At 47.5% G+C, this 13319-nt stretch overlaps 1 protein-coding gene across 4 annotated transcripts in view; it reads right to left on the minus strand.

The window, feature by feature from the left end:
• MYO5B (myosin VB) overlaps positions 1 to 13319 on the minus strand; it is a 343332-nt gene that overhangs the window by 195005 nt on the left and 135008 nt on the right. For all 4 annotated transcript variants that reach the window (XM_078435245.2, XM_078435247.2, XM_078435246.2 and 1 more), the window contains exon 2: positions 4133 to 4243. In XM_078435245.2, coding sequence (XP_078291371.2) covers positions 4133 to 4243 — 111 coding nt within the window. The remainder of the gene's footprint in view (positions 1 to 4132; positions 4244 to 13319) is intronic.

Genomic DNA, 13319 nt, shown 5'->3' on the forward strand with positions numbered 1-13319 from the left:
CGACTAGAGTATTGGCCACTCTTAGCTCTGGTTTCACGAGATGTGCACACAGGTGACACTTGACCTGAACTGGGCTGACAAGCCCTGTGGGCATTCTCAGGATGCCCAGGGCTGAGGGCATCAACGGTCAAGTCCAGGGGTCCTCGTTCTTCTGCAACATTTGCTTCCTGCCATAAAGAACCAAGTTTGTCATCTCCTAACAGCCGGGCACATTTGGCCCTGTCCTTCGACCTGAGTAGGAGGGGCCTTTCCCTAAACCCTTCATCTTCAAGGGTTCCATCATCTTCAACACAAAATAGAAGCTTACTGAACACACGATCGTGCTGCCACTTGGGATCAAGCTTCCATGGGAACACATCTGAGCCCTGCAATCCTCAACGTACACTCCTGGGACGAACACCTTGGCCCCTGGGGAAAAGGTCTCGCGGCACGCCTCTTGCCACATGTCCCTGAAGGAAGGTAACGGCATCCAGGTGCCCCGAAGGTCTGCCAACTGTACCCCCACCAATGCCAGAGACACACTGCTCAGGGGTGTGGGGAGGAAGCGGACAGGAAAGAGGCGGAGAGAGGACAGGCCAATGAGCATGTTGATCTCTCCTTTCAGAGGGCACAACTGCAAACAAAATTCACACGAGGAGATCTCATTTCCCAGCCACGCCGCGTGTCTAATTCCCGGCTTCTCCACAGGCACTCACAAATTAGTACAGTATCTGCAACCACAGCAACGTGACGTGAGTACTTTGCAATACTCAACAATTCACAGCCCTCTTCAATTTGTTTATATATAGGTAGAGGCACAACATGCTTCAAGATCATGGTTCTTGACAATGGCAGCTACATGGAGACTGAAGAGTAGAGAGTTGCAAATATATCTTTAAGACGTTAAAGGTTTTCATTTCCAAAAATTAGAAAGGTCAGTTTTACTTTATTTTTGATAAAGCAGACCTTTACTGTTAAACACACACAGGCTACATCCATCCTCTCACCCTGGCCCCACCTACATTCCAGGGCTTGGGTGTGCTGAGACACAGGTGCCACACGGCCCCCTCCTTCAGGCTCACGTGTACCCGTCTTCCTCTCACGCACACTCCCGCAGGACCTTGGGTACAGGGAGTACTCCCCACCAAGTGGCTGCAGGACACTGGACAGGAACTCCAGTTGGAAACAAATGAAAAGCAAAACCATGGAAACGGGGAGTTTTCCCTGCCACTAGAGGGCAGGAGTCTGTAAGGGAGGCAGAGGCCGGCAAGGGAAGGCTGCCTGGTATCTCTCTATCCGAGGCAAACAAGGGAGCTCCACGCATCATCAAGGTCAGTCTACACCAAGACGCTTGATCCAGTAAAGGCAGCACTGTGCTAAGGGTCGGCACACCTAGATACCTGGCACCCATCACAGCTGTGGGGAGAAGAGAGGACACTATCCTTTTCCAACAAGTTTCCCACAGGCTTAAATGTAAAATACCTTACATTGTGCTCAGTGAGACAAGCCAGACACAGGAGGACCAATAGTCTAGGATTCCACTTCTAGGAGTTCCCCAAGCAGCCCAACTGAGAGAGCCACAGTGGAGTGGAGCTATCAGGGCTGCAGGCAAGTGGGGAGTTTCGGTTTTGCAAGATCAAGAGTTCTGGACATGGATGGTGGTGATGGTGGGCACGACCACGTGGAAGTACTTTATGCCACTGAACTGTGAACTTAAGAATGGTTACCATGGTCGATTTTATGTTTTGTGTACTTGACCACAACAAGCAAGCAAGCAACAGCCAAAAAGAAACCTCTTCGAGAACACCAAGGAGCCTGACCACCTTGAGCAGAACACAGGGGAGCAGTAAGGTAGAAGCTGGGAGTTAAGAACACTGTTCTCCAGAACAATTTCTTTTCCTCCTTTGCCACCGCAGTTAAACCCACACTCTTGGACAGGAGGGCGATGGTGGGGACACCACCAGGTGGATTTTCCAGCCAGCCTCGTACATCAAGGAAGGTCTCAGCTGCAGAGTAGATGTTCTCCAAGCTTGCAGAGGCCAGTCCTCCAACTTCTGCCCTCCTGCCTCTGGTCCACAGCTCAGGTTAGTCACTCCTAGGGACCACTCAGAGCCCGCTCTGGACAAACCAGTTTGCGAGTGACCTGGACAGAGCTAGGTGTTCAGAGTCCATTATTTCTCAAGAGCTGCTCATGTGTAGCTCCAGGCATCCCTTCTGACTGCATGCTGACTGGCCACATAGCAGGGTGGGGGGCTCCCGGGCAGCTGCTAGGATTAGTCATGCTGGGCAGACTTTCGGCTGGGGAGGCACACATCTGCTCTGTTTCAGTGGCACAGCAGATCCTTCTTCACTACCTCCATATAACCCTTTAAAAACACCCACCCACTTAAAAGATCAACTAAAATGAAATCTGTTGGAATAGAAGTTACAGCCTTCAAGTGGGGGAAACTAATTTCATTTTGTTTTGGTCGTGGGGTGGGATGTTATTCAACACAGTCAACAGGATTCCATCTGCTGGGAACTTTTTTTCCTTGCCTCAACCCTTCCTGCCAGGAAGGGAAAGGTGAGGCATGCACACCTTGGTGTAAAAAATTTAACAAACTCACTGTCCCAGTTTTACCAAGTGATAGGCTTGGGGAGGGGGTTGCAAACAGAAGATGGCAGGAGGAGAGTTCCCTCTTTCTACTAATCTGTGAGTTAATCACCAACCACAGTAGGTACTATGTGGGCAAAGTGTTAGACAAGGTCTATTTCTCAAGTAGGTCATCACTAACTACAAAGACAAGACCAAGATGCCTGAAGGAAGAAACAGCCAGACAGTAAATGATCAAAGGCTAAAAGACATGGTACAAACGTCTCACACCAGTGCCACCAGCCTTCCCCCCAAGCAATGCCTGCTCTCGAAGCCCCTCCAACTTAACCCATCCCAAAGCCACTTCTTGGTTTCTTCCTGCCACTTCCTTCAAAACCTGTTCTTCATATGAAATCTAAAACAATTGAGTGATTTCATGTGCCATTCATCTCAGTCAGTGGGACTTATTTCACTTAGCAGAACACCCAGCGCATAAGGTATAAACTTGTCCAGTCACTAGGCTGTACACCTGCAACAAACCCCGCAGCCCAAATGACCTCTGCCTGTGTCCTCAGCCCACCCATCTGACCCCTTGCCTTCAAGGCCTTCCAGGTACACAGGCCTCCTTTCCTTCAACACACCCCAAGGGAACACACCACAGCCTGGGGCCACTGGCACACACAACTTCCGCTGGGACACTCTGTTCTCTCATTCCCCACCCCCCACCCAGTCTTCTGCTGGCTCCTTCCCATGACCCCTTCAACACCTTCACCTCACCCCACACCTTATCCACAAGCTTCTGTGCCTAATGCCATGTGTCACAACACTTTGCTGGACTTCCGTGACCTCCCCCAAATGACAGGGCCACATATACCTCCATGACCCAGCACAGTCCAAGTATTCAAGTATTTGTAGAATGCACACAACAGAGAAGGGTAGTCACACAAAAGGCTCACAAAAAGCAGAAAATCGGACAGTACAAGAGGAAGATTTCAGTTAACCACCTTGTCTTCCTTCTGAATGAAGCCACATGAAAGTCAACTACTGAAGAACTCGTGCTGCACAGCTAACACATGTGGAGTGCTGTGTGCCAGGCACTATTCTAAGGACATGTCACATAGTAGGTCATTTTATTCTCATAAGCCCCCTAGATCAACTTTCACTCCCCTGTAACTGATGAAGTAACAAGTACAGAAAGAGTGCTAACTCACCCAAAGGCACAGAGCTAACAATGGATGAGCCAGGATCCCAATCCCCAGATAGGCTGGGGTCCAGAACCAGTGCTCTGACCACTCTACCATGCACTGTCTCTTATGGTGCCTCCTTGTCACCTCCCACTGACACCACAGCCCCATGAAGGGAACCCTCCTACTCTACTGAGCAGATTCTTGCCTTGGCCACCAGCAATCTCTTAGCTACAACACCAGTGGGCACTTATGGGACAGCCACAGCACAGTTTTACAGTTTGCCAGTAGCAACAGAAAGATGCCAGGGACCCAGCGGCTCCACTCTGCAGGGGAAACTCAAGCCCACCATCTACCAGCCAGCCCTGTGCTCCCCGCTCCCACCACCTGCACTTACCGTTTCATCTTCCAGTCTGAGCTGGAGGCTCGTGTCTCCCTCCTTGTAGTCCTTGGTTAACTCAGCTGAGCGCCACACTTCATCAGGGTCAGGGATCCAGACCCTCGTGTACTGGAAGATTAAAACAAGAAACTCCGATAAAGCTTTCAGGTTTCTACTTATGTGTCGCTACCTACAAGGGGTCCTCCAGAGAAGTTATAAGGCCATCTGGACACCTCTTCCTTCTCGTTTCAAAACACAAGATGGTCTAATACCATGACAACAGGTAAGTAACCCACGGGAGTGGGGACAGAGGGCACTTTATAGATCCTAAGAGAACACCACATCTAATTATAATTCTCCCAGCAAGACTGCCAGGCCAGCATCTGGTTACATCCACCAGAGCTCTGCACCATCATCTCAAGGGTGGTACAAAAGAGCAATGTCAGAGGCAGCGTCCAGCCAACAAAGAACAGAACAACACATGCCAAGACTGAGACAGGAGAGCCAATCTTCAAATCCTGGGAACCTCTGCTCTGATATGCTGCATTCGGGGACAAAGCCATTTTCCCGCAGAAGCGAAACAGAGTGGTCAGCAAATCGAAAGTGTATTTACATATTCCTAAGTCGTCAGCAACCTCGATTTATTTGTGCATTCTTTGAGCCACAAACATACCCCAAAAAATCCCCCTCCACCTCCCCCAGCAGCTAGGAGATCTGCAAAGTCATTAAGCTGGAGAACTCCTAGCAGGGAAGAATACAGCCCTTGGTAAGTGAATAAGCCCTCTCCATCCACCTGGGGGGGGGGGGGGGGGGGGGTGGGGAGAGGCCCCGACTGCACACTACAATCACCTGGGAACGTGAAAATACCCAGTCCGAGTTCCACCTCAGACCAGCAGGAGATGGGAGCACCCCAGGCCAGTGGCGCGTACGGCCGTGGACACCACACGTCTGATGCATCTGGACCTGTCGGCAGCTGCTCTTGACAGCACTCCTCATGCCTGTCAGACAACTGTCTCCATCTCGTAGGTATGTCATCGCCACAGGGCCTCTTTGCTTTCAACCTGGCTACGGGTGCACCCGCGCACAGTGTCGTGGCCACAGAACCTTCTCAGCAATCCTGAAACGAACAGCTCTTAGGACTGAAAGGCCAGCCAGAATGTGTGCCCGGGTCAGTATAACCAACCTTGTGGTCAGTCAGCTGCCCGGGCACAAGCAGCTGGCAGGCTTTAATTTTAGTCCTGCCATCCCCCCCCCAATTTTTTTTTTTCACATGGTATTTTCCTCCAGATGGTCACTGGCCCTTCATTTTGTTTTTTAACACTTATTTTTGAGGGGAGTTGGGGGAGGGAAGGGGAGAGAGAGACAGAGAGAGAGACAGAGAGAGAAAATCTGAAGCAGGCTCCAGGCTCTGAGCTGTCTGGGCAAAGCCCGATGCAGAGCTCAAACCCATGAACTGTGAGATCGTGACCCGAGCCGAAGTCAGAAGCTCCAACTAACTGAGCCACCCAGGTGCCCGGCTGACCCTGCTTGCACTGGTCTCTAGTTCAGTATCAAGGAGAGTGACTCATCAATACTCATTAGTGGGAAAGCAAACCACCAATTTGCATCCCTGGTGTCCCAGCTCAGGATACAAAGCCAGAGTCATTTTTTGCATTATGAAGAATCAGGTTCTCACAGGATCTCCACTCTGCCTGTGAGCCTGCTGGAATGACTGCATCTTTATGAAGATGCTATCGAGCTTTATAGTACCTGAGTGCTTGAAAGACATTAAGAGTGCTCTGAGCTACCTCCAGAGCAAACTTTCAGTATTTGCCAACAATAACTGTCAACACTACTACTCCCCTCAGGTGTCCTAACTTCCCTCCTCCGCTGTCATGGAAGCCGATCTTCCACCCAGCTCCAAGGACTTTGGTGGCACTGTCCCCAAGCTTCAGATGAGGGTTCTTTCCTTAGCCTCCCTACAGTTCCTGGCCCTCTGAGCTTGCTCCTGGGCCTTCCCCTTCAGGCAGAGGGAGTACAGCACACCCGAGAAACAGTCCTCAAAGTCTCCACTCCATATAAAAGGTGTCAGGAAAGGCTCAAGAGAAGAGTGACCAAGAAGAATGAGGAAAGTCCCAATAGGAACTGAGCAGAGATAATGATGCTATGTGGACATCAAGCTGTGTGACATCCTGGAAGCCAAGGGGGCCCAGTCCCAACCCACACAGTGGATCCAGCGGCCTGACCCCTGCTGTCCATATGCCACACCTGTCCATTGCGCCCAGCACCAGGGAGGCTCAATGCCTGGGACTAGCTGTTTAATTCTTATTCTGGGAGCGTCCACTCATCTACTTCTATAAATGTCTTCTCCCCAAATAGACTAAAAGCACCTCGAGGCAGAAGATTTTCTCCATTTTCCTATCCCACAGAGCCCAGCACAGGATTAGCACTATAAGGGGACTAGAATGATGCTTCAGATCTTTGCTGCTGTAAGTGAGGACCTCAGCCTCACAATTCCCTGGGAGCTTGTTAGATATGCAGCAACTCGTGGGAATGCAAGCTGGTGCAGCCACTCTGGAAAACAGTATGGAGGTTCCTCAAAAAATTAAAAATAGAACTACCCTACAACCCAGCAAGTGCACTAGGCATTTATCCAAGGGATACAGATGTGCTGTTTTAAAGGGACACAGGCACCCCCCCCCATGTTTATAGCAGTACTATCAACAATAGCCAAAATATGGAAAGAGCCCAAATGCCCATAGATGAATGGATAAAGATGTGGGGTGTGTGTGTGTATACATACATATGTATACACACACACACACACACACACACACACACAAATGGAGTATTACTCAGCCATCAAAAAGAATGAAATCTTGCCATTTGTGACTACATGGACAGAACTGGAGGGTATTATGCTAAGTGAAATTAGTCAGAGAAAGAAAATCCTATGAGAAGATGAAGGGAAACAAAAATATAAAAACGGAGGGGGACAAAAACAGAGGAGACTCCAATATGGAGAACAAACTAAGGGTTATTGGAGGGGTTGTGGGAGGGTGGATGGGCTAAATGGGGAAAGGGCACTACTCCTGAAATCACTGTTGCACCATATGCTAATGAATTTGGATATAAATTTTAAAAAGTAAAAAATAAAATTAAAAAAAAAAATGTAGCATCTCAGCCTCCACCCACACCCACCGAATCACTGCATACCCTAAGTACTTGCTGTTCTGCTCCTGCAATCTGTGCTCATACTTCCCTTTGTACCTGGGTCAGCCAAACTATAGCCCTGGGCCAAATCTCGTGTACTGTCTGTTTTTGTGCAGCCTTGGAGTTAAGAATGGTCTTTAAATGTTTAAAGGGTTTGCAGGGGAGAAAAAAAGGTGCTATCCAGATAACATGTCAATTACGTGAAAGTCAAATTTTGGTGTCCACAGATTTTATCGGTACACAACAGCACATTCTATTTGAATATGGTCTATGGCTGCTTCTGCAGGTGGAGGATGGTTGTGTAAGCCTGAAAGGTTTACTATCTGACCATCGCTGTGAAGTTTGTTGCCCTCACCCTTTATACATGTGGTTTCCTCAGTCCAAAATGACCTTCCCTCACTTGTCCGTGTGGGCAGAATCCAAGTCCCGGTGCCCTGTCCTCACTGAGCCCTTACCTTCCCTGGGTTAGCCCTCACCCACTCTGAGGTGCCACAACCCCTTCCAGGATTAACTTTACAGTTCTGCAGGCATTTCTTTTATATCAGTTTCACAATATAACAGATGCTCAATCACATGTGCTGAGACAGGAATCAGTAAGTGATGCACTTATGAAGCACCCGGTTTATATGGTAAACACACTGTGGTAGGCACCATGTAATCAAGTACAAACACGGAGATCTATACCCTGACTTTAAGGAACATACCATCTAGTTGAGCAGATAATTCACATAAAAATATACTCTGAAGAGTGCTGTGACCAATTCCTAACAAGAGTGATAGTTATTCAGCACAGGTGGGCAAGCAGCAACGATTGATGCCAACTCTGGAAACAGATGGTCAAATGCTCCTTTTAACAGACCTTGTGTATTACAGACCTGATCAAGTTTTAGATTCAAATCAAGCAAACATCTGAGCACCTAATATGTGCCCACTCCGTGCTAGATGCTGTCATTTCCTCCATGTCCACAATGAAGATACATGTGGCCGTGCGCTGAGAGCAGCTCACTGTGAAAGCAGAACGAGGTAAACCCTGCATTATGATGGTACAGGATGGGCGACATCTGCAGCAGGCCTTCCCACCTTTATCCTATCTCATGGATTCTCAGCTTAAAGTGCCCACAAATTACTGAGCAGAGCTCAGTTACCCAATGTCATGCATGCCACACTTGATGAGCAATTGATAGGATTGCCAAGCACAATTTTAACCAAATTTTGCTTTATGTGCTGACTTAGCGACCACCACACCACTGTCCCTTCCCTCCCCAGACCTACCCACCTGAGGAAGATCCATTACCTTTGTAACCCCCAAACAAGGCAAAACATGATCAATGCAGAGTAAACAGTCAAGTGAACAGGCTAAGAACTTGGAAGGGGTTTCCTTTGAAGTGATGGAAATATTCTCCAACTAGATAGAGGTTGTGGCCACACAGCTCTGCAAATGTATTCATGCCCCTGAACTGTTCACTTTAAATAGTTCATTTCATGTTATGTGAATTTCACTTCCATTTAACATAAAACTTTTTGTTGCAGATGACGCCAACAGTATCCTGTACACGCTCTATTGGCATGGGTCTGCACTTCTAATGCCTGAAGAAACAGGAAGATAAAACACATTCTTTTAACAGAAAAATCATCGATTCTACAGGCCAGATAGAAACTCCCCACAGCCAAGGTTCTGTGTTGCCTCTCACTTTCTCACCTTCAAGGAATTCCTTCAAACAAATCCGACCTCTACCAGCTTTCCTGGAGGCAGATTATAGGAAAGACCAGCTGACTCACATAACCCAATTATAACACCACTGAACTTGTCACTATCCCGTTTTAACAATGTTTAACTCCGTCATATCTAAAGAGATAGCAATCTGACCCAATTACCAGAAAAACTTGCCATTTTTCTTTTGGAAAGAGCCCCGCATATTAACCAGAGAAGGCAGAATTCTCTGAATTGAGATGCATCAGCACGGAGAGCTCTTCTCCAGACGCAGGTTCCTCCCTCCCCTGTCTGTAGGGCCTGCAAAGGCAGCTCTCTGCTGGAGGCAGTGATGGCCCATGGCAGTAATGCTCAACCCCAGCTGCACCCCACAACCATCTGAGGAGCTTTTAAAGCTTCCCACACTAGGTAACCCCCTCCGACCAACTACATCAATCCTTGAGGGGGAAGGGGGGTACGAACCAGGCAGCGGAACACAGGTGCATCCGATGCCCCCCAAGTTTGCAAGCGAGCAGGCTTGGGGTTTTATTTGGTAACTCATCTGCAGGCACCATGGACCCTCATGTGCCCAGAGGTCTCTCCTTATCCACCTGTGGTTGAACAGGACATTCCAGCCCGAAAACACTTTAGCTCAGGATCCAAGAATAATCTCCAGAGAGCCCCTAAAATATAAATGCCCTGTCAAGAAGGGAATCACATTTACCCGTTTGCATGGATCATGATGCAGTACAGGAGCATGGCTGTGGGGGCTCTACAGCCAGACAGCCTGGGTAAGAATCTAAGCACTACTAGCCTGGGTAAGTTGATGAGTGGCTCTGAGTCTTGGTTTCCTCCGCTGTACAGTGCGGGTAAAAAGATGTATCTCAGGATGTGGTCCCAAGAATAAAATGTAATCCCACAGCATCAGAGAATTACAAGCCGTAGGCAACAGCAACAGTGGTAATAGTATACACTGTCATCTAGGAATCCTAGGCCAGGAGTGGGATCCGGAATGGGACCCTGCAGAGAATTAGGGAACAGGAAAATAGCAGGCCTAAGGGATTTCCTCCAGGTTACTGGGATCCTTTCAATGTCCTGCAAATTGTTGTTCATAGATAGCCATACCATGTCTAAAAATCATCAGATGGATCTAGCCTAAAGTTCAAAACCCCGAGAGAAGGGATTCTCAACGACAGCTGGCATTTAAGAATTATCTGCAGATCTTAAAAAAAAAAAAAAAAAAAAGAAAGCAAAGAAAAGAAGAGAAACACCAATGCCCATGTCCCACACTTGAGTAAGATCTCAGAGTAGGGCCCAAGCACTGTATTTTTTCTTAGGCTTCAAATGGATGTGCCAGAGTTAAAAAATCATGGTTTCAGAAGAAGCCTCAGAATCAAAATGGACTTTGGGGAAAGGAGAACATTCACTCCCTAGAATTATTAATAGTGCCACCTCCACAGCCTTACACTAAAATAAGTAACTAAGTACTTTAATCCTTCATCTTAGTTTAAAACTGGAGAGCAGCAGGGTTATCACCTGTGTATCACAGAGAAGAACACGGAGGGTAGAAAAACACAGAACTTGCCCAAGCTCACAGTGCATAGTTAGGGTCAAAGCTATGACCAGAGAAATCTGTGACCTCGAGTCTTCTGCTGTCGCCCCCTCGTGGAGAAATGCTAACTTGATTCCAGCAGCCCAGGTCCCACCGAGGGTGTATTTGACACAGGCAAAGTGTCCTGCAAGCACACACAAAAACAAGTACATACAGCCACTTACAGGGACGTGCCAAGTTAAGTCACCAGGTACTTTAAGAATCAGAGACTGAAGATTGGGTTGCAACATAGCCTTGAAACTTGAAGCAAGGCAGTGTGGGCACCGTCTCCTGGGAACGGACTAGAGGGGAGCCCACAGCCTAACCTGGTGGCTGACTGGATAAATTGCCCGTCCCCTCCTCCCCATGTTAGGGCACCAGGAGCCAGCACACTGCCTGCCTGTTCACAGCTGTACCCTTGGCAGTGACATGATGTCACGGTTAGTAGGCACGGAGATCTCTGCTCTAGGATTAAAAAAATCAGGGCTCTGGTTGGGGGTGCAAGGGGAGTCCCTTTTGTTAAAACTGACAATACTCCATAGCATTTGCTCAGGACACGAATTTTGTGCCAGAACTCCACGAAGATAGAAGGTCAAGTTGGTCAGCCTCTACCCCTCAAGCAACACAGAATCCACATTTCTCCACACAAGACCAGCCTGATCACAGAAAGCAGCATCAGCGAACAAAAGTCACCAGGATTGAAATAAGTGGATAGGCTGTGGGCTCCAAAGAACAACAAATGTTAGAAGGCAGGGCCTGGGGCTCAGATGCCGCCTGAGGCAGGAAGGCTCACTCCGGCAAAGGACCATGAGCTGCTTCCCCAACCTTGCCTGGAGCCCAAGGCATCACGTGCAAGGAGGGGAAGCAGAGAACCAGTGCTAAGAGGCTACAAATCCCTCTAGGCCAGAAAAACACATACTCCTCATAAAAATTTGAAATATTCATAGCTCCATTCTTCAAGTGAGGTTAGGAAAGCACATACATACTTTGCAGAGATGTCATAAGTGATGTCCTCTGTTTGGTGTAATGGTGTCCATTCTGAAACAATACTTCTATGAATAGGGAAGAAAACACTTTGGCAGGTACTGCCCTGTTGTAGGAACCGTGAGAACACCTCAGCTAACTGCCCTTATAGGAGGCAATGGGTCACATTTCATCCTTCTACATAATAAAGTCTGAAGGACAAAGACTAGACTTTTTCCACCTATCCAAGCAGGACCACCCACTATCCTCTCCCACATTAGAGGCCTGAAGATCACGTTCATGGGCCCAGACACCAGGTGCATCCTGAACCCAGGCCTGATGATTAAACCCCTAAACTGGAGGGGACAAAGTCATGAATATCCCCCAACCAGTATGCTGCTGAGCGTCTTCCCTTCCCTCATACTGGGCTCCTACTGGATGAACTGGAGAGCAAGGAGGTTAAGATTTAAGTATCTAAGGGGTTAACATCCAAGAGATATCAAGAACTTATAGAACACTAAAAAAAATGGTTTAAAAATGGACAGAGTACCTGAGTATGTTTCCAGGGAGCAATACAGATGGCCAACAGACATGTGAAGAGAGGCTCAACATCACTGATTAGTGATGATTATCAGGGAAATGCAAATCAAAACCACAATGAGCCATCCCTGGACACCTGTCAGAATGGCTATAATCAGAAAAAGCGTTGGTGAGAATGTGGAGAAAAAGGAATCCTTGTGCACTATTGGTGGAAATGTAAATTGGCACAGCCACTGTGGAAAACAGTATGGATATTCCCCCAAAAAATTAAAAATAGAAATACCAGGGGCACCTGGGTGGCACAGGTCACGATCTCATGGTTCGTGAGTTCGAGCCCCACATCAAGCTATCTGCTGTTAGCACAGAACCTGCTTCAGATCCTCTGTCCACCCCCCTCTCTGCCCCCCCCACTTGCTCTTGCCCTCAAAAATAAACGTTAAAAAAAATTTTTTTAAATAGAAATACCATGCAATCCACTAATTCCACTATTGGATATTTACCCAAAGAAAACAAAACACTAATTCAAAAAGACAGATGCACCCCTATGCTTATTGCAGCATTAGTTAAAATAGCCAACATATGGAAACAGCCTAAGTATCCACTGATAGATGAATAGGCAAGAAAGATGTGGTTCATATATATAACGATTATACAGCCATAAAAAGGATCTGGCCACTTGTGTCAACTTGGATGGACCTAAAGGATATCATACTAAGTGAATTAAGTCCAAGACAAAGGACATGATTTCAGTTTTGTATGAAACCAAAAAAAAAAAAAAAAGACCCACAAACAGAACAAAACTGATGGCTGCCAGAGGGAAGCAGGTGGGGAGGAATGGGCAAAATGGGTGAAGAGCACTGGGAGGTAAGGCTTCCAGCTATACAAAGAGGAAGTCATGATAAAAGGTAGAGCATAGGCAAAAGGGTCAATGGTACTGTAATAGCACTGAACAGTGACAGACAGCCTACACTTATGAGCATAACCTATAGACTTGCTTAATTGTTATGTTGTACACCCGAAACTAATGGAACATTGTGTCAACTCTATTTCCATAATTTTTTTTTTTCCAAAAAGACTCAGCAATCAGATACTGGCCTGAACTTCTAGCTCAGGCTCAGATTTTCCATCTATCCAGTGAGGAAATGCTTCCACATTCAAGTTGTTAAGATTAAATGAACTGGCGTATAGAAAACATTTAGCACAGCATGCAGCACACAGTAAGGGCTCAG

Source organism: Panthera onca, chromosome D3 (assembly GCF_046562875.1).
Source record: "Panthera onca isolate mPanOnc1 chromosome D3, mPanOnc1 haplotype 2, whole genome shotgun sequence".
In the NCBI taxonomy this organism is placed as follows: domain Eukaryota; kingdom Metazoa; phylum Chordata; class Mammalia; order Carnivora; family Felidae; genus Panthera; species Panthera onca.